At 47.5% G+C, this 27,765-nt stretch overlaps 1 protein-coding gene across 6 annotated transcripts in view; it reads right to left on the bottom strand.

Annotated features, from left to right (window-relative positions):
* The window catches only part of SYN3 (synapsin III), a 509,993-nt gene that overhangs the window by 11,729 nt on the left and 470,499 nt on the right, over window positions 1-27,765 (bottom strand). For 4 of the 6 annotated variants that reach the window (XM_074391364.1, XM_074391367.1, XM_074391366.1 and 1 more), the window contains exons 8-13: window positions 23,273-23,415; window positions 19,737-19,811; window positions 15,538-15,640; window positions 11,098-11,232; window positions 10,140-10,269; window positions 575-866 (exon numbers count right to left, since the gene is read on the bottom strand). In XM_074391364.1, coding sequence (XP_074247465.1) covers window positions 575-866; window positions 10,140-10,269; window positions 11,098-11,232; window positions 15,538-15,640; window positions 19,737-19,811; window positions 23,273-23,415 — 878 coding nt within the window. The remainder of the gene's footprint in view (window positions 1-574; window positions 867-10,139; window positions 10,270-11,097; window positions 11,233-15,537; window positions 15,641-19,736; window positions 19,812-23,272; window positions 23,416-27,765) is intronic. The other 2 variants (XM_039463248.2, XM_039463249.2) reach the window with 1 other exon arrangement.

Raw genomic sequence — 27,765 nt, 5'->3', positions numbered from 1 at the left:
GTTGTATGAGTGACCCCAGGAAAGTAGGGTTGCCAGGTTTAGTGAATAAAAATGTGCAGATCAATTTGCATTTCAGATGAAAAGCTAAGACCTTTTTTTAGTGTAAGTATATTCCATGATGTTTGGGGCACACTTATACTCACAATTATCTGTTTTTTTTTTTTTTTTTAAATCTGAAATATAAATCTAACTGGGTATCCTGTAACTCTATAGGAGTCACTAGCACAAGAACCTCCCAGCTAAGCTAAACTCAGAATAAGCAGCTGAACCAAAACACTATGAACAAAGAAAATGGTTATTTTCTTCAGCCACAGAGTTTTGGGGTGGTTTGTTTTGCAGCAAAAGGTAACTGATATGTGTTACATGGAGGGTCATGGTGGTGCCTAATCTATACTCTCACCTTGCTAGGCCTCCCCCCAAAATTCCATCCTCTAGTTCTCTTTTTACCTATTTAAATTCTAGGCAAGGCCTCGTTGGGTCCTCCTTTGTCTCCAAGTCCCTAACCCTGAATCAGTCAAGCTCTGCCTACACCCTAGCGCTATCCTATACCTTTTCCAATTCTCAGAGCACTTACTTGAGATGTGGATGAGGTGGTGCTGGCTTCTTGGACTCTTCACCCTGCTGGGAGGTGCTGCGGCCCTGCACAGGGGGCCGGGGCTGTGAGGTGAGGGTGGCACCTGGCTTGGAGGCCTGATTTGGGGAGCTGCCACTGGATGCCCGGGAGAGCTGCGGAGAGCCTGGTGACCTTTGCTGCTGTGGAGATCCCGACTGGGGGCTCAGGGGCTGCTGGCCTTGTGGGGAGAGCCTCTGTTGGGAGGGGCTTCCAGATCTCTGGGGCTGAGGAGACTGAGCTTGGCGAGGGCCTCCTAAAGGGCCAGAAGATAAAAGGTTCAGTTCAATTTTTTTCTTATGATAAATACGGCTGTACACAAATAATGTTGCTTCAAGGATGTTGATTGCAGTGTTTCTTATAACAGTGAAAAATTGAAAACCATATAAATGCCTAACCATAAGGAAGTAATTAGGAACATTAAGATACATCTGTATAATGGAATATGCTGTGGTCATCACATAGGATGTGGCTGAGTAATATTACATGACATAGAATACTGTTGATAACATATGCTAAATATACTACTGAACAAAGTAGCTTAGAATACAGTACATACGGTTTTATTTTGGCACATGTATAAACATATATAAAAAAAGAAAGACTGGAAGATTGTACTCTAAAACTAGTGTGTCTCAGACTTTAATGTGCATATGAATCACTGGGCATCTGGTCAAAATAAAGATTCTGTTAGAGTGGGTCTTGGGCTGTGTTACGAAATGAATTGTGTTCGTCCTGTCCCAATTCATATGTTGAAAGCTTAACCCTCACCTTCAATGCAATTCTGTTTGGAGATAGGATCTTTAAAGAGGTAATCGAAGTTAAATGAGGTGATAGGGTGGGACCCTAATCTGATAGGTCTGGTGTCCTTATTAAGAGGAGAAAGAAACATCAAGAGTGTCACGTACCCGGGCACAGAGAAAAGGACATGCGAGGATACACAAAGAAGGCTGCCATCTGCAAGCCAAGGAGAGAAGCTGTACCCAAAACCAACCCTGCCAGAACCTTGATCTTGAACCTGCTGCCTCCAGAGAACTTTGAAAAAATGTCTGTGGTTTAAGGCCCCCCAGTCTATGGCATTTTGTTATTGAGGCAGCCTGAAAAGATGAACATAGGTAGGGTCTGCGATGCTACATTTCTGATGGGTTCCCAGCTCATCCTACTTTGAGTAATGAGGCACTAAATAATAATTACAAAAGGGGTGCGATTATGAAGGATTTTAATTCTCTTTTTTTTCTCGCTGATATCTTCCACACTGAAGATGCGTTTCTTTGGAAACAATGAAAACAATTAACTCTTACTTTTTGGGTTGCTCTCTAAACTTTTCCAAGAACTTTAAAAAGCAGCGTATCATCTGATCTAGAGAGGCCAGTAGGGAAGATACCATTCTTCTCATCACATAGTGGTGAAGACTGAGTCTTATAAGGTTTTCCAACTGGAAGAGTAGCCACAGAAAGCTCAAAGAGAATCTTGGTTTCTCCCTGTCACCACACAGGGCACACGGGCTTTCTCATGCAAGCCAAGGGGCATCTAAGCTTGGGGATGTTGTATCCACCTAGAAATGACTTTGAGTAGAATTTCAAGGCCCAAAACCATCAAGGTACACCCTCCTTGTCCTGAAATTCTGGGTGTCAGCACTGTTGATGGTGAATTGCATTTTGCCAAAGCTGACTGGCTGCCCGCTGGTCTCTCCTCCCTAGGACCTGCTGCGGCTAGGGGAGTGGGCTTGTGCTGGGGTTATTCTTGCTACATTTTATTTTTTTTTTTTGAGAGCACTTTAGGCAGGTTAGGAGACCGAGAATTAAAAGGTGCTGGAACCCATTTCTGTGACTTTTAACAATGGGGCTCCTGCTGAGCATCTGTTATGTCGCTAGCTTTGGACTGGGCATCCCCACAACAGCTCTGTGGGTTAGGCATGATTTTCATCCCCTACTCCCGGCCATGGGAGTGCTGCCTCTGGAACTCTACAGAGAGCCATGTGTAATTATAAATTTTCTAATGGGCACATTTTAAAAAGTAAAAAGAAATAGTTAAGCTTAATTTTAATGTGTGTGTGTGTGTGTGTGTGTGTGTGTGTGTGTGTGTATGTATGTATTTATATGTGTAATGTTTTTTTAAACAGATGGGGTCTCTGTCACCCAGGATGGAGTGCAGTGGCGTGGTCACACTGCACCCTTGAACCCCAGGGCTGAAGCCATCCACCTGCCTCAGTCTCCTGAGTAGCTGGGACTACAGGCCCACCACAACTTTTTCATTTTTTTTGTAGAGTTGGGATGTCGCTATGTTGCCCAGGCTGGTCTTGAACTCCTGGTCTCAAGCACTTCTCCCACCTTGGCCTCCCAAAGTGCTGGGATTACAGGTGTGAGCTACTGTGCTTGGCCCCCATTTTTACAAAGGAACTGAGACCCAGCTATACTGTGACTTGCTTAAGATGTCACTACGAATAAGGAGACAAGCCCAGATTCAAACCTAGATCTCTTTGACTCAAAAGCCCTGTTTTGTTTCTTTTTTCCTTTTTAAAAACTATAGCACACAGGGCTGCCCTGAGTCCTCATAACATCTGTATTGCTAATTAAGAAAAGGTGGCTTCCTTCAGCAGAAGCAGCTCAGAGCCAGATGCCCAGGGAGCAAGGACTAGATTTCAGCCAGCTTCCCTATCACATGTCATGTCAGCTGAGTACATTTTCAGAGGACATGCCATCTGTATAACCTCCATGACCTGTGGAGCCTTGTGGCCCTGACTCCCCATTGGCACAAGGAGCCTCAGGTCCTGACTCAAAGCCTTGCCATTAACTCACTGTGTGACCGTGGGTAAGTCACTCCCCTTCTCTGGGCTTTGGGGCCCTCGTTTGTAAAATCAGGTCATTGGACTGTACATCAAACATCCTTCCCAATCTGAACGTTTTCGTAAGCTTGTGGAACACGAAACTGGATTACACTGCGGCAGCAGTTTAGCAGCTGATTGTGTTACACAGCTTTCATTCATTAGCTCTTTCATGACTGTGTCATCCCAGTAGATGGGAGGTCACATTTACTTCAAACTCAAACACCTCTAGGGCCAGCCAGGTATGTAAATAAATAAAGCAGGCAAATATAAGAAAAGTAATGTGGCTTTCAAAAATTTTCCCACTTGAGATAAAAACATAGTCCAGAGAACTTTTCTCTAAAGAGGCGCAAGCACAAAGAACATAGCAATTGCTACTCCCTGTCACTATGGGAGTGAGGAGTAGGGCTGGAGGCAAATGCAGGAGCCCCTAGGAGTCCTTGCTCTGCCCAAGGGAGATGCTGTTAGTAACGCCAGGGACAGCTGCTGTACAGAAACACAGGCCCATTGTTTCTAGAGCTTCTGTGCTGTCAAGAGGTGCTGGAAGTCTAGATGTTTAAGTAACACCTCCTGATTTATTTTATTTTATTTTATTTCTTGGAGACAGAGTTTTACACTGTCGCCTGGGCTGGAGTACAGTGGCATGATCTCGGCTCACTGCAACCTCCACCTCCCGGGTTCAGGAGATTCTCCTGCCTCAGCCTCCTGAGTAGCTGAGATTACAGGTGCCTGCTACCACACCCAGCTACATTTTAGTAGAAACAGGGTTTCACCATGGTGGCCAGACTGGTCTCGAATTCCTGACCTTGTGATTTGCCTGCCTCGGCTTCCCAAAGTGCTGGGATTACAGGTGTGAGCCACTGCGCCCAGCCCACCTCCTGATTTTTAAAAGTTGGTTACTTTTGGGTTTTCTAAACCTACTGCAGTTCAAAGAAAACATTTGTTTTCTACTTTTATCTTCAGTTTTCCCTGACTCACTCCCCTTCCCAGGTTGATATCTTAGAAAATCTGGATGCCCATTCATTAATTCATGAACTCTTTGTTGAGTTCCTACAATACACCTGGGATTTATCAAGAGACACCGTAGTTATTGGATTCAGAGTCCAAAGTGCTAACCATTACACCATGGAACCGCCACCCTAGTTATTTCTTGCAGCTTCTTGGCAAAGCAAACAATTTAGTATTTTTTATTTGAGCACATACAAAAAAATAATAACTTATATATAGAAAGTATTTGCCTAAGCACAGAAATAGTGCCAATAACAAAGCTTATTAAAAGAAAATTTCACTTTTACCGACTTGAAATGAACAGCGAGTTCAAATAATAATGTGATCTTGTTAATTGGGGAACTCAATGAAAGCGTTGTTTTTTAATTAGCCTTGTTATTTTTAATCTGAGTGTTAATTCACTGGGCTTTTTCTTTAATTACCTTAATTGGTTTTAAATTGATTGTTTTTCAACTGACTAAAAGTGTGTTTAGCCTCATTTCCCTTAAAATAATATCTCTTTATCAAGCATGGTTTACTCTGGGCCAGAGAGGAAATTAGAGTACAGTAGCTCTCTGTTTTAAAAGGGCTCTGTTCAAATGTGCTTTTAAAAAGTAGGTCCCAGGGCAGAGGAGAGAGGAGGGTGTGGGGCAGAGGCACAGCCAGGAGCCTGGTAGAGTGAGGAAAATGTAGTTTTGGAACACTTATTACTATAGAATTGTTGCTGGGCATGGGGGCACTGCATTACTTATAAGGACTGACGAGTTGATGGGTGCAGCAAACCACTATTGCACATGTATACCTATGTAACAAACCTGCACGTTCTGCACATGTATTCCAGGACTTGAAGTATAATAATAATAAACTATGAAAAGCAATATGTATCAGCCATATGTTATTAATAGTAAGCATGATGTCATAGTTATTAATAGTAAATTATTAGTAGTAAGAACTAACACCTTCTAAGCACTACCTCTGTGTCTGATACCTTGCTAATTGTTTCACCTGCATTTATCTCATTAACAAACACCCCATCTTTAAACATGGCAGCTGTTATTTCCTCCTTTACACTGAAGAAACTGAGGTCCAGAGCAGTAATGTGATTTGCCTAACACTGTAAAGGCAGTGAGACATGGAACCGGATTCAAACACACTAGATCTGCCTGAGGGAGAATACTGATGTGCATTTATATGGGCATACTTTGTTGTATTTCAATTTGCAGATGCCATGTCTTTTCAGAATTGGAGGGTTGTGGCAATCCTGCATTCACCAAGTTTGTCAATGCTGTTCTCCCAGCAGCATGTGCTCACTTTGTGTCTCCGCATCACATTTGGCAACTGTCACAAATTTCACACTTTAAAATTTTTATTTTATCTGTTATGGTGAACTGTAATCAGTGATCTTTGATACTATTGTGTTAATAATTGTTTTGGGGTGGCATGAACCACACCCATATAAGAGAGTGAACTGGCCGGCCACGGTGGCTAGCGCCTGTAATTTTAGCACTTTGGGAGGCCGAGGCAGGCAGATCATGAGGTCAGGAGATCCACACCATCCTGGCTAACACAGTGAAACCTCGTCTCTACTAAAAATACAAAAAACTATCTGGGTGTGGTGGCACACACCTGTAGTCCCAGCTACTTGGGAGGCTGAGGCAGGAGAATCACTTGAACCCAGGAGGCAGAGGTTGCGGTGAGCTGAGATCACGTCATGCCACTGCACTTCAGCCTAGGGGACAGAGCAAGACTCCATCTCAAAAAAAAAAAAAGACACAGTGAACTTACTTGATAAATGTGTGTGTTCTGGCAGCTCCATTTGCCAGCCATTTAGCCATTTCCCTGTCTCTCTTCCTCTCCTTGGGCCTCCCTTTCCCCTAGACACAATATTGAAATTGGACCAATTAATAACCCAACAGTGGCCTCTAAATATTCAAGTGAAAAAATTCAAGGAAGAGTCACATATCTCTTACTTTTAAAGAAAAAGCTAGAAATGATTAAGATTAGTGAGGAGGACATGTAGAAAGCCAAGACAAACTGTAAACTAGGCCTCTCGCACCAAAACGTTAGCTAAGTTGTCAATGTGAAGGAAAAATTCTTGAAGGAAATTAAAAGTGCTACTCCAGTGAACACACAAATGATGAGAAATCAAAACAGCCACATTGCTGATATGGAAAAAGTTTGAGTGGTCTGGATAGATCACACCAGACACAACTTTGCCTTAAGCCAAAGCCTAATCCAGAGCAAGGCCCTAACTACTTTCAATTCTATGAAGGCTGAGACGTGAGAAAGCCATGAAGAAAGGTTGGAAGCTAGCAGATGTTGCTTCCTGAGGTCTAAGGAAAGCTGTCTCCATAACAAAAGCTGCAAGGTGAAGCTGCAAGTGCTGATGAAGAAGCTGCAGCAAGTTATCAGGAAATTCTAGTTTAGATAGTTGAAGAAGGTGACTGTGCTAAACAACAGATTTTCAGTATAGATGGAACAGTCTTCTATTGGAAGAAGATACTATTTAGGGCTTTCAAAGCTAGAGAGGAGAAGTCAATGCCTGGCTTCAAAGCTTCAAAGGACAGGCTGACTCGCTTATTGGGGCTAGTGCAGCTGGTCACTTTAAGTTGAAGCCAGTGCTCACTGACCATTCTGAAAATCCTAGGGCCCTTAAGAATGATGCTAAATCCACTACACACTGGGGTCCATTGGTGGGAAATGGGGGAGGGATGGCGGGGTGGGGAGGTGAGGAGAGATAGCATGGGGAGAAATGACAGATATAGGTGAGGGGAAGGAAGGCAGCAAATCACACTGCCATGTGTGTACCTATGCAACAATGTTGCATGTTCTTCACATGTGCCCCAAAACCTAAAATGCAATTAAAAAAAAAGTATGTGTAAAAAAATAAAATTTAAAAAAAAAAAAAGAATGATGCTAAATCTATCCTGCCTGTGTTTTGTAAATGGAACGACAAGGCCTGGATAACAGCTATTTACAATATGTTTTACTGAATATTTTAAGCCCACTGTTGAGACCTACTGTTCAGAAAAAAGGTTCTTTTCAAAATATTACTGCTCATTGACAATGCATCTGCCCATGCAATAATTCTGATGGAGATTTACAAGATAATTTTGTTTTCGTGTCTTTTAATACAACATCTATTCTGCAGCTCATGGATGAAGGAATAATTTTGAATTTGCGGTGCTATTTTAAAAATACATTTCATAAAGCTATAGTTGTCATAGACAGTGATTCCTCTGATCGATCTTGGGAAAAGAAATTGAAAACCTTCTGTAAAGGATTTACCTTTCTAGATGCCATTAAGAATATTTGGGATTCATAGCAGGGAATAAAAATATCAACATAACAGGAGTTTAGAAGTTGATTCCCATCCTCATGGATGACTTTGAGGGGTTCAAGATTTCAGTGGAGGAAGTAAGTGAAGATGTGGTGGAAACAGCAAGAGAACTAAAATTAGAAGTGAAGTCTGAAGATGTTACTGAATTACTGCAGCCTCATGGTAAAACTTGGATGGGGCCAGGCACAATGGCTCTCACCTGTAATCCCTGCACTTTGGGAGGCCAAGGCTGGTGGATCACAAGGTAAGAGATCAAGACCATCTTGGCTAATACAGTGAAATCTCTACCAAAAATACAAAAAATTAACTGAGCATGGTGGTACGCACCTGTAGTCCCAACTACTCAGGAGGCTGAGGCAGGAGAATCACTTGAACCTGGGAGGCGGAGGTTGCAGTGAGCTGAGATGGCACCACTGCACTCCAGCCTGGGTGACAGAGCAAGACTCCATCTCAAAAACAAAAAAACAAAAAACAAAGCTTGACTGGATGAGGAGCTGCTTCTTATGGATAAGCAAATAAAGTGATTTCTTCCAATGTAATCTATTCCTGGTGAAGATGCTATGAAGACTGTTGAAAAGACTACAAAGGATTTAGAATAGTACATAAACTTAGCTGATAAAGCAGAAGCAGGTTTGAGAAGATTGACTCCAAGTTTGAAAGAAGTTCTACTATGGGTAAAATGCTATCAAACTGCATCAAGTGCTGCAGAGAAATCTTTTGTGAAAGGACGAGTCAATTCATGCAGCTGACTTCACTGCTGCCTTATTTTAAAACATTGCCTCAGCCACCCCTTGCTTCAACAACCAGTACCCTGGTCAGTAAGCAGCCATCAGCATTGAGGCAAGACCCTCCATGGGCAAAAGGATTACTCTTCACCTGGGGCTCAGACTATTGTTAGCAATAAAGCATTTTATAATTAAGGTATGTACTTTGTTTTTTCAGACATAATGCTATTGTACACTTAAGAGACTACAGTATGGTGTAATCATAGCTTTTATATGCACCAAAACATTTGTGTGACTCACTTTATTGTGATATTTACTTTATACTGGGTGGTCTTGAACTGAACGTGCAATGTCTCTGAGGTATGTCTGTATTCAGTTGTGTACAATTATACAATTTCGCTTTTCTTAAAAATATCTTCTGTTTTCCAGAAAGAGAAACACACACAAGAAAGATGAATGAGGCATTTTATCTAAGACCTGTGCAAGAGGAAGCCATTTGGTGGCCAAGGTTGACTTTTTTTCAAGAAGTAATGAATCGGTTGCTTTTAATAACAGTGACCAGGAAGGCCATATGATAGTAATGACTTCTTTCTGATATGTTTTTAAGAAGATCCTTAAAAGATTTCAGTGAAACTGCCTGCTCTGGTTTCTTCATGCACAGGTGCTCTGAAGCTCCACGTTGGTGCTAGAGCGAGTGTGTCTGGGAGGTTTTGATTGTGAAAGGATACAGGGTGGATTTCTCTTAAGGCCTGCATGCAAGAACACTGGAGCAGCTGACATTCGTGGAGAAAGTTAGCCATTGCCATGATTGGTTTTCATCCTTTTATCAACAGTGTGTCCATTCTCTAATAAGTGGTTAGCACTTGTGTGGTATAGTAATGCTGGAATATAGTTGAGGAGGAATTTCGTGGCCAAGGTTTAGATGATGTTCCATTTTTCTTTCTTTCTTACTCTAGCTGGTTGACTCACAAATCTATCATCAGGCACCACTCATTGCTATGAATAAATACTTTCTAGAAGGTCTGAAAGGCCAGACTTGTGAATCTACCATTTTCTGCCTCCCTGGGCAAAGCCTCAACTTTTACCTCTCTGTAAAAAGGAAATACTTGGGAGGCCAAGGTGGGTGGATTACCTGAGGTCAGGAGTTCGAGACCAGTTTGGCTACCATTGTGAAAACCTGTCTCTACTCATAATACAAAAATTAGCCAGGTGTGGTGCTGTGCATCTGTAATCCCAGCTATTCAGGAGGCTGAGGCAGGAGAATCGCTTGAACCTGGGAGGTGGAGGTTGCAGTGAGCCAAGATCATACCACTGCACTCCAGCATGGGTGACAGAGTAAGACTCTGTCTCAAAAAAAAAAAAAAAAAAAAAAAAAAAAAAAGAAAAAGAAAAAAAAGAAAATACTGATGTTTTCACTGTATAATGGCTGGGAAAATAAAAGTGAGGAAATAGGTGGGACATTCCCTGGCACAGTGCTTGTTGCATAGTAGGTACTTAATAAATTAACCTTCTATTTCCCTTCTCCTTTCTTTACTTTTTAAAGAGGTAGACCAACCCCATAATCTCATTCATTCTGAGGATAAAGTATTCAGATGCAGTTTCCCAGAGCCCCTTGTGGGAATCACATGTGGATCTCTCAGTGCATTACAGTACCTCGTGGCCTGCTTTCTCTCAGTAGCTCATCCTGGGTCCTACCTTGTGGAGGTGGGCGTGGCTGGGGCTGTCCTAACTGAGGCCCCAGCTGGGCTTGCCCAGGAGATTTCACTGATTTAGTCTGTGGAGCCTAGAGTAGAAGAGAAAAGAAGCCTGTTGATATCACCACAGCCCTTTACTTCTTGGATGAGAAGGCAGCATTTATGAAGATCTTTTTAGTGTACAGTTCTGGGGTGGACAGTGTAGTGAAATTCTACATATGTATATATTGGTGTAACCACTGCCTGGATCAAGACATAGGCCATTCCCTGTGGTGAAGCCTGCCCCATGAGCCTTCCCAGCCCCATCAGTATAATAACTATGATTCTGATGTCTATTATCATAGGTCACTTTCTGTGGGGAAATCTGGGGTGGGAGGTGGAGGTTTGGGTACTCGCTTTTACATAAAGCTGGGGAGCTGGCAAATTCTTTGGAGAGCAGTCTGGTAGTCCCTGCTGGGAACTGTGGAGGGGAGGAGAGGAGTGATGTGGGAGCTCATCGAGGTTGGGGAAATGGGAGACACAATGGTGTCCATTGACTGGTTCCCTGGGAGCACACAGAGGGCCTGTGTGTCCATATGGTCTCAGACATGCACGCACACACATCCTGCTCAGGCCCGGCACCGAGGGCATGGAAGGGACAGCAGTCAATCATCTCTGCCCACAGATGCCCAAAGGCCACCTGAGACAAGACTGTTCTCCCCAGGATGGTGAGCAAGGGAAGGGGCCCCAAAAAGCCTCCTAAATTCTCCTACTGGGGCAGGCTCTGGAAGCTCTCCCCCATGTCTGGCCTTCCCCATTCCTTCTCCCCAAGGTAGGTTCTTCCTGCAGTATCTCTTTTGGATCCAGGGGATCCCCTTTTCCAGAGAGCCTGGCATTTCTCATGGCTACAGAGTCTCCTTCGATCCTGAGGGTCTTACCCAAGGTCTCAGGGGCGAGGGCGCTGTGCCTCCTGGCATCAGGAGTTGGCTCATTTTGGAGACAACAAGGTCGGCCATCAGCTGTTTGTCCTCTTCCACGTGCTCTCCAATCAGCGGCATTGAGCTGTCCATTACCTGTGGGGAAGAAGGGAGAGCTGAGGGACCCCCATGCCAGGAGAGGCTGGCGATTGGGCATCACATCCCCGAAGTGAGGGCTCTGGGCTCAGGACAGAAGTGACCACCAGATGGCAATGTCCTCCATGCAAACCACCTCCAGCTGACACTGGGCCCGCAGAGACATCAGTTCCCTTCTGTTCAGTCTAAACCACTCGCTGGATGCAGTTCAATTCGGCCCACGTTTGCTGGATGACAGCCGTGCGACCAGGACCAGGGAGCCTCTGCTGACCTTTTCTGCACTCTTCTTCGGGGAGCTGCTCTCCGCCCCCTCCTTTCTCACCCTGGCCCCCTCCCAGGGTAGGGGCTGGCTGCCTCTCCTTTGGCCCCAGGTCAAGCGTTTCTGTAGAGCAGAAACAGTAAAGATGGGGGCTCGATCATGACAAAAATGTGACACAGGCTGGAGTTGACCCAGGATTCAGAGGGAAGAGGGAAGAGGAAAGGCCCCGTTCTCCAGGGCCCTGGCAAAACACAGGCAGGAGGGAAACGCATTCCATAGGGAGCTGGGCTGGTCTCAAAGGAAGTGAGGTGATTGTATGGGCGGGGTGTAAGGGATCCTATTTCTCCTGCTCTTTTTACAGATAGAGCAACTGAGGCCCAGAGATGGGAGGGGACTTGCCCATGGTCACACAGGCCAATGCTCCACGTGATTCTCTGGACAGGGAAGCTATGGGAGGTCTTGAAGGGATGTCTGTTGGACCTTGGTGGATCTGCAAAACAGCTGGCCTTGCCACCCACCTTCTGTGCTCCACTGTAGGAGTGGCGACCTGCGTTCACCCACATCACCCCCATCAGACTCACTGTCTTGTCTTCCCTGTTCCCACACTCTGAACTCATTAGGTTTTCTCTCTCCTCCAGGTTCTTATGTATTCCCTCTACCCACTCTTTACCTGGCCAACTCCTTTTCATCCAGCAGGGAACGGTTAACTAGGTCTTCCTCCAGGAAGCCCTCTCTGACTGTGCAAGCTCTATGAGCCACCTCACATCTGTAGCCTGTCAGTCTTACTTGGTTTCACACTGGACAGCTTATCCACAGCACTGTCACCCCCTGCTTACTATGTCTCCACAACCAGACTGTGAGCCCCCAAGGTCAGGGATGGGCCCTGTGTCCTGATAAACAGGTGTGCCCTCAGTAGATACCTGTGTAGTGGAGGAATAAGAGGCCCTTGCAATAAGCCTTGCTCATAAGGATAAGGATACTAAGAAGTGCTGTATTTTATGGGGGACCTCCTATGTGCTATGCACTATTCTAAGCATCAGGTATGGAGGATCTCTAATAAACCTCAGAACAGCTCTTTGAGGCAGGTACTATTATCCTCATTGTAATGATGAGGAAGCAAAGGGTCAAAGAAGTGGCAAGGTCAAGGACACAGCATCCAGAACCCATGTTCCTCCCACTGCCTCAGGCTAATTCCCACTAACCATTGGAGCAGTACACCAGGGTAAGAACTGGGAAGAGGGAACCTGGGTTCCAGGCTTGGCTTCTGCGGTAGACTTGCAGAAGTCTGCGTGTCGTCTTGAGCAAGTTTCTTTTCCTCTACAGGCCTATTTTTTTTTTTTTTTTTTTTTTCTCAACAGTGAACTGAGGGGTTTGGGCAGCTGCTAAGACTCTTCCAGCTGGGACTTGCAGGGATCTGTGAGTTTGAGCACCCACTTTGACTAGGAAACTGAAAGCCTAGCTTAAGAAAGTGAATACTACTTCTAGAAGAGTCCTGAGCTCTGTGCAGGTGGTACCTGGGACTGGGGACTCTGGGATCCCAGCGCCCCCAACAGCGCCCCCAGCTCTCAGTCACCACTGGCTGAGCTCTGACTGTGGGGTCTGCCCCGAAGGTACACAGGCTTCCTGCAGACTCTCTCCCCATGCCCTGCCCACCCCATTTTGCTCCAGTCTGTTTCCTACATTCCCTGCAGTGGAAAACAGCCACAAGGAAGCTGAGGTTCGTTTTGGAATCCCGAGGGTAGACATGGCCAAAGGAAGTGGCTGTGCTGGTCTCCCCAGGGAAACATTTTCCAGCGAGCCAAGTCATTCCCTGGACAGGTCAGAGAGGACAAGTTCAAGGGTCTTTCCCCATGAGTATTTCACTGTGAGGCTCTTCACAAAACATTTCACACACATTTTCTGTTCTCACCACAGAGGTGGCTGAAAAAATCAGTGTTTTGGGACCTCTTCTGCCTTTTTTTCCCCTAACTGGGGGAAAATACCTTTTATATTTCTGGTAACAAGCTTCCCATCTCCCTGACCCCACTCCAAACTCAAAAGCAAAGGAAACAGCTCTGCAATGTTTCTGTGGGGGAAAAAAAATCTGAAAAGTTGTCTTTCATTTTTCCTCTGGAACATTTTTGGGAGATGTTGTTTTCTTGTTTTTTGAAGCCCAAGCCCACTACTTTTACTTTTTTTTTTTTTTTTTAAATGTGAAAGGTCTTTCATCCCCAACCCTCTGAATGGCTAAAGGCAGGAAGCCTGGGCCCATGAGCACAGATTTTTTGTTTTTTTCCTAAGAGTGAAAGCTGAGACTTGGAGAGGCAGGAACTCAAAGGGGACAGAGAGAGTGCTGGTGCAAGGGAGGAGCTGGCTTTGGGGGGTCAAGGGAGTCCAGGAGCTCCAGGAGACAGGCCCCTGCTCCTGTGTTTGCCATTGTACTGTGTTCACCGGCTTGGGGGCTGGCTCCCAGAGCAGCAGCTCAGTGAATCAATGAATGAGTGCTTGTGTGCCAAATCTGGGTTCATGTCTGGTGGTCCTCGTGAGGGGATACAGAGGAAGGAGGGCTGGGTGGGGTCTTGGGAGCTGCTGTGCTGGTGGTTCTGGCCCCACTTCTGGTCTGAAGCTCCCAGGGTATCCCCAGGAAGGTGGGGACTGGCTCCTCCAGGGAGCAACTGTACAGGTCAAGGAATCTGTTCCCAGCCCCTTCCATGGCTCTTCCGAGAAGGGGCTACTGGGAGAGTTTCAGGTGTGGCAGCCGGAGGGAAGGCCATTCCGGGCCTTGAGAAGAGAGCTGTTCTCCAGAGTGGGACTGGGTCTACTAACACAGATGCAGCTCTTCCTACAGGAGCCTCCTGGCCTCTCTGGGGAGGAGACAGAGCTGTGTTCATCCTTGACTCCCTCCTCCTACCTCCAAGGCTTGGGCATGAATACCCTTCTGGCATGGCTGGGCTCCCACCCACTGAGTCACCTGGTCCTGCTCAGCCGTGGGCCCCTGGGGAGTGAGGCAGACATGAGGGACGAGAGGACCAGCTGGCTCCTGTGGTTACCCCAGCCATGTGCTTCCCATTAGCTGCCCACACCCCGGGGAGGGGACAGCCACAGTGCTCTCCCTCACGTGTCCTGGTCTTGCGTTAGCACCGCCCATGGGAGGAGAGGGCTGAGAGTGGAGCTGGGGCTGAGAGTGTGGACATGGGAAGTTATAGAGGAGGGAGAGGCCAGAGGGGCCTTTTTAGGGGAAAGCAGTGGAGGTGGAGAGCCATGGGGTGTGGGGTAGGGGGCAGGGAAGAGGGGCTGGGGAGGGGACGGGATGGTTGTGGGATCCTGAGAGACACCAGGAGGACATGGAGGAGAGGTGGGGGCTGGTGGGATTCGGGGAAGCATGGAGAGGAAGCGGCGGAGGTGGGAGGCTGGAGGATTGGGAGGGTCTTGAGAGACTCCAGGACCCACAGCCCCTCTGTGAGCCCTCTCTTACCATTCTGTTTCCCTACATCTTTCCCTCTATTCATGCCCCTGCACCACTCCATCCTTCTTCCAAACCTTCAATACTTGGCCACTGTTTTTCACCCTCTTCCCTGCCAGCCCGCGCACCCCATGTCTATTATGTCCATGCTGCATCCCCAGAGCCACACCCATGCCTAGCCCATGGGAGACCCCTAAAGCCATGTTTGTTGAATGAACAAATGATAGGCTCTTTGTATGGCGACCAAGGATGGGTGCCCATTTTACATGCTTGGACACTGAGGAAATGGAAGGGGCCTCGTGGGACAGAATCTTGCTGACACTTGGGCAGATGCTCTTTCCCTTCCCTTAGGCCTGGGAGTTGGGGAAGTTGTTAAACCTCATGCCCAGAGGTCTCCTGGCTCAGTTTTGAGTCATGGCATGAAGGCTTTCGATGCCTCTCAGGGTGGGAAGGAGCCTCCAGAAGCAGCTCACTGAGACCTGGGCTGCATGTGCCCTGGAGCCAGGACACAGCTGATGGTGCCAAAGACCACGCAGGGATTCCCTCCTGCTGGCATGCCTGCCAGGCTGGACCAGCCAGGAGGACTGCCTGCTTCATCCCTCACCTCTATGATGTAATCTCTGCCATCCTTGCTGTGGACGGCCTTGACAGCACAGATATCCAGGCCGCCAAACATCTCCGAGCAGCTGTCCACCCACAGCCTGTACCTGCAGGGACAGATGGACAGAGAGTAAAGTGGCCTGGGAAAGTGGGGAAGCGGGGTAGAGGGAGAGAAGTGAATTCACACAGAAAAACAGGTAGGGAGAGACAGTGACACACACATCCAGACAGAGACAGAGAGAGGCAGAGAAGCAGCAAGAGAGACAGAAAGATGGAGAGAGAGTTCGAGTCCAAGACTCAGAGACAGAGAGGGAGGGAGAGAGGCAGGGACACAGACAACAGTGAGAGAGAAACCCAGAGAAAGAATAAGAGAGAGCCAAGAAGGAGGGAAGAGAGGCAGGGTGAGGGAGAGAAGGAACCAGAGTTGGGAGAGATCTCCCCCAACCCCAAGACTTGCTGGATGTACAGTAATGGGGAGCTTGCCCTGCCCCCATCCAGAGCCATCCCAGACACCCAGCCACCTGTGTCCCTTTTCCCTTGGGAAAGCTGCTCTAAGGGCTCCAGAAATCCCTCCCAGGCTGCCCTTCCAGTCCCAGCCCTGGCTGGACCGGAGGCTGTGGGGAACAAAGGGTGCATTTTCCCCTGGCCTGGGGCGGGTAGGCTGGGGAGCCTGGCAGGCTGCTTCTGCCTGGCCCTCTAGACCCACTGCTTTTGTTCCCTTTCCAGCCACTTGATGTCTGCAAGGCCAGTTTGCTTTGCTGGGGACAGATCTCAGCACTGGACTTTGACCCCGCAACAAGGGAGTGGTTGTATCTGAAGAAACCGTCCCAGCTTGCACTTAGCTTCCCTTGTGGGCTGGATTTGGGAGTCACAGCGGACTCTGTGTCAATGTTCTTGCTTCTCTACCCACTCTCCAGGGTCACACAGGGCATGCCTACTCTCACATTGCTTTGTGTTTCTGAGCCGTAAGTGCTGGGATGAGGAGGAATTGTGGCTGGAACGCTCTCAGAATGGATTCTCCTCTTCTCCACCAAGGCCTACCGAGGCCCAGCTCACACAGCAAGGCAGTAAGAACCACAGGATTACCTCGATCTCCTTGGCTCTCAGTCCAGTTTTCTCATTCAGCTGTAGCAAGGAGCATGTGAGATCATCAAAGTGAAAGGAAGGATGGAAACTCACACCCATGGAGCTGCAATGTTCCAGGCATTCTGCGCCCGGAGCCTGACTCCTCATTCCCTCAAATCCCAGCACAACTTTATGAGGAAGGTTTTAACCCATTTACTGATGAAGGAGCAGGCTCAGAGAAATGAGTAAGTGACTCTGAAGTTTCCAAACCCAGATCCTGTCTGATTCCAGATTCCCAGCAAGCCACCCTTCCTCTCATTCTGCAGGTGCCCCAGCACATCCATTCTCACTCAGCATGGGAGGCCAGGGACCTACATTCTTGCTATTCATTCCTTAATAATTTTGGAGAAGCCTCTCCCTCTTATCATAAAATAGGAAAGCCTAGATCTTATTCTGATTGTACCTCAGAATCACCAGGAGAGTTGAATGCACAAACAAATAGGCAGACTTGGGGCTCCACCCTGTGTTAGAGTAATTTCTATAATTCTTTAAAGCATTCCATGTGATTCTGATATATGGCCATGTTTGGGGACAACCTTGGGTCCTCGGAGCTCAGAGAGTCCTCTGGAATCTCTGATCAGAGTCCTTGTTTTTGGCACCAGTGGCTTACTTGTGGGTGCCACATACTTAGGGTGAACTGTGCCTTGAGACATACTCATAAATCAGGTTTCTACTCAATGGAAATGTGGAAGTCTGAGCCGAGGTCCGGAGGCAACTGTTTCCAGAGGATGTTTTCAAATGACAAACCTCAGGGTCTCCTGCTGGATGCAGCCCATGGGGCACAGGCACCCCAAGGTCTAAGAAGGGGCTGCAGGCGTATGGTAGTGTGAGAGAGCTTGGAGAATGGGGGGCCTCTGCTCCCCTCCTGCCAAGTGGGATTAGCATCGACCAAGCGACATCATTGGTTTTGCCCAGGAGTCAGGCCACCTAGCAAGCAGGCAAGACCAGGTTGAAGGCAGGATCAGGGCCTGTGTATGAGTCCCTGTATGGATTTTGCCCCTGGGGGTAGGACTGGGGATTTCTCCATCCCAGACCCTGGAGTACTTCCTGTGACTGCAAAGGGGAAAGCGGATTCCAGGCCTGAGCAGGCCCATTCCCATGGGAGGTTCCTCCAGGGATGGCCTATGCACCAGAGGACTGAGCAGAGCCAGGGATAGGTGGCCTGCTGGGGACATCTGTGAGTGGCTCAGGAGGCACTGGGGAAGGCAGGACTCACATTGGGGAAGGACCATAGAGGAGACAGCCATGACTATCCCGTGAACACCTGTTGGGGGAAGGAGGTGACAGGCCACAGTCCACATGATTCAGTTGTGCCAGGTCATGAGCACAGCTGCCAGGAGACTCATTAGCACAGATGGGTTCCCAGGTTGAAAGTGGCAGCTGCCCCCTGGGGTGGATGGGAAGGGCAGGTGTGCCTCCTTGCCAGGGGCTGGTTCTGGATTAGGTGCTGCACATCCCTCTCTCATTCAGTCCTCACACCTGCACTCTGACTTGGGTATTACTGCTTTCATTTTGCAGTTGAAGAAGTTCAGAAATGTTAATGAGCATGCCCAAGGTCACACTCTGTCTTGGTTGCTGTAGGGGGTGGTCCTGCTCCAATCTCCAGGGGTGCAGACCTGACACAGGCCTCCAATCACAGCACTGCAATGTCTTGGGCCATAGTGATGGGTTCAGGGATGGTCACGTGACCTAAGCCAGGCCAATCAGTACATATGGCTCAATTTCAGGCTTTGGTTGAAATGGTTGGGAAAGAGAAGTTTTCTTTCTTTTTAACTGGACACTGTGAGGATAGAGGCCTGGAGCCACTATGTGCCACCACATGAAAGAGCCTGCCTGGATGAAGCCAACACAGAAAGAAGCCGAACTAGCGTGGGCAGAGAAGGCATCCTAAAGCCTTACTGACACTGTACATCAGGAGTTGTCAGTGACATGAGCCAGTAAATTCCCCTTTTTGTGCAAACCAGTCTGATTTGTGTCATGGCACTTGCAACAGATACAGAGTTCTTAGAGGGAAGGATTAGATATTTTTTATCCTTGAGTGCTCAGCACAACATGGCATGCAGTAGGTACTCGGTAAGTGTTTACTGAACAGAGCTTTTTGAGCTCACAGCCCATCCTCCGTCCACTGCTATTGCACGCTTGTTGGCAGAGGTCATAGGGCATGCAGGCAAGAAGGTATGTATGTGGCAGGCCCTGAGACCAGCTGACTTGGCCTTTTTTTTTTTTTTGAGATGGAATTTTACTCTTTTTGCCCAGGCTGTAGTGCAATGGTGTGACCTCAACTCACTGCGACCTCTGTCTCCTGGGTTCAAGCAATTCTTCTGCCTCAGCCTCCTGAGTAGCTGGGATTACAGGCGCATACCACCATGCTCAGCTAATTTTGTATTTTAGTAGAGACAGGGTTTCACCATGTTGGCCAGGCTGGTCTTGAACTCCAGACCTCAGGTGTTCCACCCCAGCTCAGCCTCTCAAAGTGCTGGGATTATGGGCATGAGCCACTGTGCCTGGTTGGCCCTTCCTTAGGGGGACTGGCACACATTGTCTAAAGGGTGAAAGACCCCCAAAAAACCTTCAGTCAGAGAGTATCCCTAAAACATGCATGATTCATGGGGCGTCAACCTCTCCCTATTCGTATTGAGATGGAAGTAAGCCTGGGAGAGGAGTGGACTCTACAATACCCCCGGTCCCCTAATAATGTTTCCTTGCAGCTGTCAGAGCACTGGAGGGACTGGCCAGGGCTTCCTGACCTCTTCCTATAGCAGCTGGTCAGGGCTGGAAAGATCCTGGACTTGGAGTCATGACAGCGGGGTTCTACTCTCAGCTCTGTCACTAATTAGCCTAGACAAATCACTTCCCCTCTCTGAACTTCTTCTCCCATCTGTGAAATGGGGTTATTTGAATACCTGCCCAGTAGGTTGCTGTAGGCAGTGAAGGTGATCATGCCTAGAAAAGTGCTCTGTGGATGGTGAGGCACTGGACAGAGGGCAGAGTGGCCATCTTTTCAGGGATCATTGTTGCATTCCCCCTTCAACTCCTACCATGGCCAGTGCCTTTCCCTACACCTCCTTTGTCTCTTACCTCTCCGTCATGGCTACCTGCTCCAGCATGGCAGAGCCTGTGTTGGCCTTCCAGTTCCCAGAGATAGAGGTTCTCCTGTACCAGAACAAATAACACATTGAGGGAATTAGGGACCCTTGTCACTGATCTGGTTTCGTTCTTTGCTTTGACTGTTAGGAAGTTCTCATTCAAATATCTAGCTCACATAATGGCGTGTATTCTTAGGTACACATCTTGTCTTCAACTATATTTTTCTATGTTTATTTCCCTTCATGCTGTTTGTCTTTTTTATTTGTTGGACCTTACATATTGTTTTCTAAGTCATTTTTGAAATTGAAATATTAAATTTTAAAATGCCTACATCATCAGATGAAATATCACAAACTTTGGCCTTCTGTTTTTGAGGAGAATGAGGGCAGTGTGTGTAGCCTCTGTTGATTCTGGAATTTTCTGAAAGCCCCAAAAAGTTAGAAAAGTGATCCTAAGAGAGAAGACTACTTTTCTATGGTGAGGATTAGGAAGGCCTTCTGGTCTCTGACTGTCTCGTCACCCTTCTCGGTTCCCTGCCCTTTCTGCTCCAGTAACAACCGACCTCCCTTCTGATGCTGTGCTGCCCACAGCTCTTTCCCAGTGTCATGGCCTCTGCATGTCTTCTTCCCTTTGCCCCATATAGTCTTTGCCTCCATCTTTGCCTCCCTCAGTCTTATCATCCATCAGGTTTCATCTGACATACGACTTCCTGACAGGCTGGCTTCCTCAGCAAAAATAGACTGCTCACTATTCCACCCTACACTAATGCTCAGTAATGCTCATCTCCCTTCTGATGACGACTTTAGTGTCCTCTCTTCTTTGATGGTGGGGAACCCTGAGGGTAGGGGACATGGTTAACTGCATCCCCTGTATTCCCAGTGGGACCTGGCAGGTAGTAGGTGCCCAGTGGGTACCTACTGGGTGAGGAAATGTGTACATTGAGGGAGAATCCAGACAAGCTATCTATTACTAATGCTGCACCCTGGCAAAGATTGAACAAGTTTAAGCACAGTGGTGGTGGTAAAGGTATTTGTCTTATGGTCAAGGGAAAGTATGTGGTTGAGATCAAAGGGTGAACTGGGGAGAGGAATTGACACAAAAACATATCATTTGTAAAAGAGAAAACCATATGTAAAGATGCTGAGAATAGATGACCACCAGGAGCCATGAGGCACTGTACTGTAGTTGGAAAAGTTGTTTCCCACGGGGCTACAGGTGCACAGTTCTGAGGCTGGGCACATACACTGAGAAGGAACAAAAAAGTAGATAGATGGTGGATGGGGAGCCAGGTTTTTGTCTGTTGGAATGGGAAGTTATAGATTAGCAATCAGGAAAGGCTAAAATGAACCAAGTGGTATCGGGGTACTGGATGAAAGTCAGGGACATCAATATGACTCTGTCTAGCTTCATAGAGATGGGGATGGAGATATATATAAATAATTATGGATATATGTGCATACATGGGTAAGGATACACACATGTATTTCATTACTGTGTCTGCTAGGACATAGAAAGAATGACAGCCCAGTAGCAACAAGCACAAAGGCCCGAGTGCAGGGCAGGGAGTGGGCCAGAGAGGAGGCTCAATGGCTGGAGACATTACATTGAAGTCTGACACAAACCCCCTCACTTGGAGGTGGGCCAGCCCAAGGTCCAGGAAAGTCTGTAAGTAATGACAAAGTAGAGCTGTCAGGCCAGAAAGGCTCAGCAGAAAAAAATGCAGCAATGAGGTAATCCTCAAGAAAAGAAACTGGGACAAGGTGTCGTCAATGTCAAGTGGAAGCTCTAACAATGAAGAGAGGAGGGAAATGATATCATGACTGACGGCAGGGGCCTCAGGAATGCACTGGAATGGGCTATAACTCAGACGGGGCAGGGAGAAGGTGATGTTATCACCCCAAGGCCATCTGAGAGCAGTGGCAGGTCTGGCCTGCCTCATGGGAGGAAGAGGGTGATTGATAGAATAAGGCAGAGTTACTCCTTGAGAATGAGCTCCATCCCTTTCCTGGAAATACATCCTTCTAGGCCAACTGCCTGCATCTCCTCTAGTTTCTCAAGCAATGACAGGGTGCGGTAGTTGCAACAGAGACTGTATAGCCCATCAAGCCTAAAATGACCACCTGGCCCTCTACGGAAAAAAGTATGTTGACCCTTGGTCTAGGCAATCTAGGTAGTGCAAAAGCAACCATTGGCAATCCATAAATAGGTGTGCATGGCTGTGATCAACAGAACTGTATTTAGAGACAGGTAAAAGCTGGATTTGGCCTGTGATTGTGGTTTGCCGACCCTAGCATAAAGCACAGCTACTTCACACAGAAGTCCATGGATGGAGGGACTTTGCATCTGTCCAAGGCTAACCCTTGCAGTTCTCAGATATGGAGCCCTGCACACAGTCAGTGCCCAATAAATGCTTGGCAACTAGGCAATGATTAGCCCTCTGTGGTCTCATTTCAAGTGGAACTAACGATAACATTCCAGAGTGAAAGACAGAGAGGGCTTGGAGCAAAGACCTCTCCCAAGAACAAGACAGTCTACCTATCCCAGAAGGCCCCACTCATCCCTATAACCACAGCCCCATGTAATACATCCTCTGCTGAACCATCTCTAGGGTGAATGCAGGCTGCTTTTTTCTGCCTGGCATTCTTTCCTTTTCCTTTAGATTCAGCACCTCTGTTTCCACTGGGCAATGGCCCTGCCCACATTGCATGCTTTCATGGTGGGACTCTCCATACTGGTTTTCTGCTTTTCTTTAATCAGTAAAACATGATCAAAGTTGAACTAATCAGTACTTTTTCCATGGAATTGCAATCTTGAGTAAAGCCCTGAAAATGACTAGAGCAGATTCATTTACCAGTGGGGATGCCCAAAAATCATTTATTATTTCTGGCTGCCCAAATTCCTGGGGCTGCTCTGTGTCCTAATATTTCTGAAATTGATAATTTAGGTGGGAGACGTTTTATTCGCTTTTTTGAAGCTTCTGATAACCCATGGTTTTCTAATAAATTCCCTTTAAAAAACCCCATTAAATTAATGAGATGTGGTTTCTGTTGCTTGCAGGCAGACAAACCTGGCATAACCTCATAATTGGTCTTACTGGCTTCAGAGAAACCCCTTTGCAACTCATAGCCTCATGGTCACCTTTTTATAAACACAGATCAGATCCTTTGCTCAGAAGGAAAGAGAAAAAAAAAATCCAAAACCTTCAGCAAGGTATCTAAAGCCTTCCTTGATTTGTCCCTAAATGTCCCTTTCAAAGACATGTATCCTGTGTGTACTTGCAGTTCCCTAGACATGGTAAGCACCTTTCTTGCTCTGGAGGAAACTGCCCTTGTTTGGATAGACAGATACCTGCCCAGCGATAAGCAGTGATCAAACATCAGCCAATTAGCTGCACTGACCAGAGAAGAAGGGCAGTAAGGATACGGGAAGGAGGAGAATGACGCTCCCGTGGAGGAGACAGTGGCTGGACACGCACTTCTGGTCTCCCTTCCTCCCATGCTCCCCCAGCCCCTTCCCCAGAGACTCACATGTATGCCTTGTAGTTGGATCCAATTTTCTGGACGCGGATGTCATACTTGGAGTCGATGAAGGCCTCGGTGGTGGCATAGGTTTTGGCCATGGCGACCACGCTGGTGATGTCCTGGAAGTCAAGCTGGTTTTCCACTTTGATCTGTGTGGGAGGACGAGGGGGATAAGTGCCACCCACCCTGCGTTCACCGAGCCCACCCTGTGCCAGGAACGAGTGCTCATCTCACATAAATTTCTTTTAGAAGGTCACCTCCCCGCAGGGCAGACAGACACAGGAAGTAAATCATTCCACCACACGTTGCACAAGCTACAGAGGGGAAGGGAGCAATTCCACTCGGGTGTTCGAGAAAGCCTCATAGAAGAGGTGAGTTCTGCACTGGGTTTGGAAGGATGAACACGTTTCAGATGGGTGAGGTAGTGGGGCCATCCTCCAGAGATGCGTGAGGAACCCACAGTGGGGGAAAGGGCAGGTGGTGCAGACTCACTGATAAGGGACACTGCACGGGCCATTGGGGGACAGACTGTGGAGGGCCACAGTCTCTGGGAAGGAGCTAGGATTTTAGCCTGAATTTTCTGGAAAGCCACTGAAAGAGGGAGTGGAGTTTAAACAAGGAAATGGCTTAGTTTGTGTTTAAGCAAAATCATGAAGCAGTTGTGTAGAGCATTGAATGGAGGGGTGTGATATGTGACACAGAGAGACCAGTTAGGAAGAAGGGAGTGTTCATGTGTGTGTATGTATGTGTAAGGTACATACATGCGTAGAGTAGGGGGAGTTTGTGGGAGATGTCTGTGTGTGGTGTGTTTGCATGTGTTTGATGTATGGTATGTGTAGTATGTTCTTCATGTGTTCATATGGTGTGCGTATGTAGTGTGCGATATGTGTGGTGTGTTTGCTGTATGTGCTGTGGCTGTGTGTTGTACATGTGGTGTGTGATATGTGGTGCTTCTGTGTGTATGTGTGTGTGCATGCAGGCATGCATTGGAGAGTCTAGCTTCTCTAGGCCAGAGGCTGGGGGAGAAATTCACACTGTTTACTCGGCTGAGCCAGGAACACAGAGAGGTGTCCTGGGCTTGGGGAGAGGTCCCAGGAGAGCTTCCAAGGCCAAGCACAGAGGACAAGGCCAAGGTTCCATAATAGTGATCTTAAGACAGAACAGAGGCTGACTCCCAGTGGCTATGGACAGCTGGGCCAGCTGCTCCCTTCCACTGGCCATGGGAGCCCTCCTTGTTCAGAAGTGGCTTCCACTTTCCCTGTCACCCTCACCCCGACAGCAGAGGAGTTCTGATGCTGAGTCAGAGATGGGCAGAGCCCTGTGGAGCGGCTGGGCACTGGGCGGTCCATGTGGGGTTGGTCTCAGACCACACCTCATCTCACGTCCTTCTGATCTCCCTCTCAGCCCTTTCCTGCCTGCCCTTCGAGGCTCAGTGCTGCCTTGACAACTCCATCCCTCCCACAAGAATGTCCACTCACACTTGTACCAGCTGCGGCACTTACACAGGGTCTTTACAGCTCTCCATGGGGCCCAAACAGGATTGTGAGCAGGCAGGCAGGCTGGGCATTGTCGTGGTCACTTAACAGATATAGAAACTGAGATTTCTTGACTTGCTCAACGTTATAAAGCAGCTGAGCCCGGAGCTCAGCTTGAAACTCTGGACTCTGAAGGCACGGCTTTTCCTTGCACTATCTCAGGGGTCTCTACATAGGGGCCTGCCGGTTCTACCATAATGAACATAATCAGCAACAGGAGAGAGGATGGACAAGCCGTCTCCCTTCTCGGCTCTCTGAGTGATGACTCCAAGTCTCAATTTTCAGGAAAAATAAAGGTGACCAGGCGAGAATTCCCTGTCTTCCAACCCTTTCAAACTCATCAGTTGTCCCACTTCATCCTCCCAGCTTCAGTGGCGGTGGTGTGCCTCCTCCCTGTCCCCACTTCCTTTAATAACAGGACCCCTTGGTTTCAGCTGGGTACCTGGCCTCCTCAGCTAGAGATTACTTTGCTTTAGTCTCTCGTGCAGGTAAATGTGCCCATCTCCAAGCTCTGGCCAATGAAAACTGGGTAGCTGTGATATGAGCAACCTCTGGGTGGTGGCCTGAAGATGAAGATAATCTTCCTGTCCTTTTGCTCTGGCTAGGAATGTGAACATGATGGTATGAGCAGCAGCAGCCATCTTGGGCCATGAGATGGAAGCTGCATGTTGAGGATGGCTGAGTAGAAAGATGGAAGGACTTGGGTCACCTACACTGTGAAGCTCCTTATTAGCCCTTGACTTGGACTCTTACATGAGAGAGAAAAAAACTTTAATCTTGTTTAAGCCACTATTCTCTTGGTCTTTTTTTTTTTCTTTCTTGAGATAGGATCTCAATATGTTACTCAAACTGAGTGCTGTGGCATGATCATGGCTCACTGCAGCCTTGACTTCCTGAGCTCAAGCAATTCTCCTGCTTCAGCCTGCCGAGTAGTTGGGACTACAGGTGTGCGCTACCACTCCCTGCTAATTTTTTATTATTTGTAGAGACAGGGCCTCACTATGTTGACCATGCTGGTCTGAAACTCCTAGGTTCAAGTGATCTTTCCGCCTTGGTCTTCCAAAGTGCTGGGATTACAGACTCGAGCCACTGCGCCTGGCCCCTCTTATGTGGGTCTTTGTTAAAGCAGCCAAACGACATTTCTGCTCATTTTTTTTAGTCTCTTGCTTTTCATTGATTCTTTATGCTTTGGATTAACATGATCAAGAATCCACCATTCTCCTCAACATGTTCCTGCTTTTCAGAACCTCAGTGACTTGCCACTACCTATTTCTACACCTTCATTCCCCACTGGCCCCTCAACCCACTTTCTTTACGTTTTACTCATTACCATTCCCCTGAGACTGATTTGGCGAAGGTCTTGTTTGGTCCCCTCTTTGGCAAATCCCACAGAGGGCGTTTGGTCCTTGTAGCACCTGAAATTGGTGAACTTTGGGAAGTACGATTTCCATAGCACTGTTTTTCCAGTTCTCACCCTTCCTTTCTGGCAACTTCTTTACAGTCTATGTTGCCACCTCTTCCACCAATGCCCCTTTGATGGTCCTGGGGTTTCATCTCAGCCAATATTCAGGGTCAGGTGGAGAGAATCAGAAGTGCCAAAATTAAAGAATGAGGTGAGTGTTTGCAGGGACAGCTTTTCTAATTCACATTTCTGTCCTTGGTGGCTTTGGGAAGAACCAGAACTTCTTTGGCACCTTGGTTTCCTAGATGGCCCTGAGCAGTGGGCTACCTCGGAGATATCCAGCTGTCCACAGCATCATTTTCCTGCCTTACAGTCATGATACACCCTGATACAGGGGCATGTGTCCACCCAGGGTGCACTTGACACTCTCTCCTCTCCCTGGCATCTTTGTACGGCTGTGTGCCCACATTTTAGCCAACAAGATGTGAGCAGAAGAGATGTATGAACTTCCAGGATGTGCTGTTCAAGAGCAGGGGAGAGCTTTCTACTCCCCTCCTCTCTCCTCTTCCTGGCTGGAGTGTGGACCATCTTTGACAGTGTAGCAGAGGACAACACACCAGGGATGGTTGACCAAAAAGATGGAAGAAGCCCATGTTCTTGAAACCATGGTGGTTCCACACCAGCCCTGGGCTGCTTTTGTGCAGACCAGAGAAAGGAAGTCCTCGTTTGTTTACACCATTCTAAGTCTTTGTTATGGAAGCTGAAATTTATCCCAATGATTATACAAGCCGTAAATAAATTTTTGTTGACTACATCATGCATTCTTTCACAGGGTAGACAAAGGGGGCAAAGGGAGAAAGCAAAGACATAGTAGTTTAATTAATTCAGGAGTGGGCAGCCGCCCTCTGGGAACCCTGGTCTTCTGTCTTAGTTTGAGTGGTTTTGCATGAGGGTTCCCATTCTTTCCTCTCCAACAGTCAGCATGGAACCCAGGTGTCTCTCTCCCTCTCTTTTTCTTTTTTGAGACAGAGTCTCACTTACTCTGTTGCCCAGGCTGGAGTGCAATGGCATGATCTCGGCTCATTGCAACTTCCGCCTTCTGGGTTCAAGCGATTCTTCTGCTTCAGCCTCCTGAGTAGCTGGGACTATAGGTGTGTGCCATTACACCTGACTGATTTTTGTATTTTTAGTAGAGATGGGGTTTCATCATGTTGCCCAGGCTGGTCTTGAACTCCTGACCTCAAGTGATCCGCCTGCCTCTGCCTCCCAAAGTGCTGGGATTACAGGCATGAGTGCAGGTCTCTTTTACACAGGTTTTTCAAAGCTTCAGGAGAGGCCCTGGCCCCAAATGTCCCTTTTAATTTTATTATTTATTTGTTTATTTAAAGAGACAGGGTCTCACTCTGTCACACAGGCTGGAGTGCAGTGGCACAGTCATGACTCACTGCTGCCTTGAACTACTGGGCTCAAGCGATGCTCCGACCTCAGCCACTTGCGTAGCTGGGACTACAGGCATCACCACGTCCAGCCAATTTTATGTTCTTTTTCCTTACAGAGGGCCT

Source organism: Saimiri boliviensis, chromosome 21, assembly GCF_048565385.1.
Source record: "Saimiri boliviensis isolate mSaiBol1 chromosome 21, mSaiBol1.pri, whole genome shotgun sequence".
NCBI classification, from domain to species: Eukaryota; Metazoa; Chordata; class Mammalia; order Primates; family Cebidae; genus Saimiri; species Saimiri boliviensis.
Note: the sequence above shows the minus strand (reverse complement) of the source record. Positions and strands in the feature narration are given on the sequence as shown.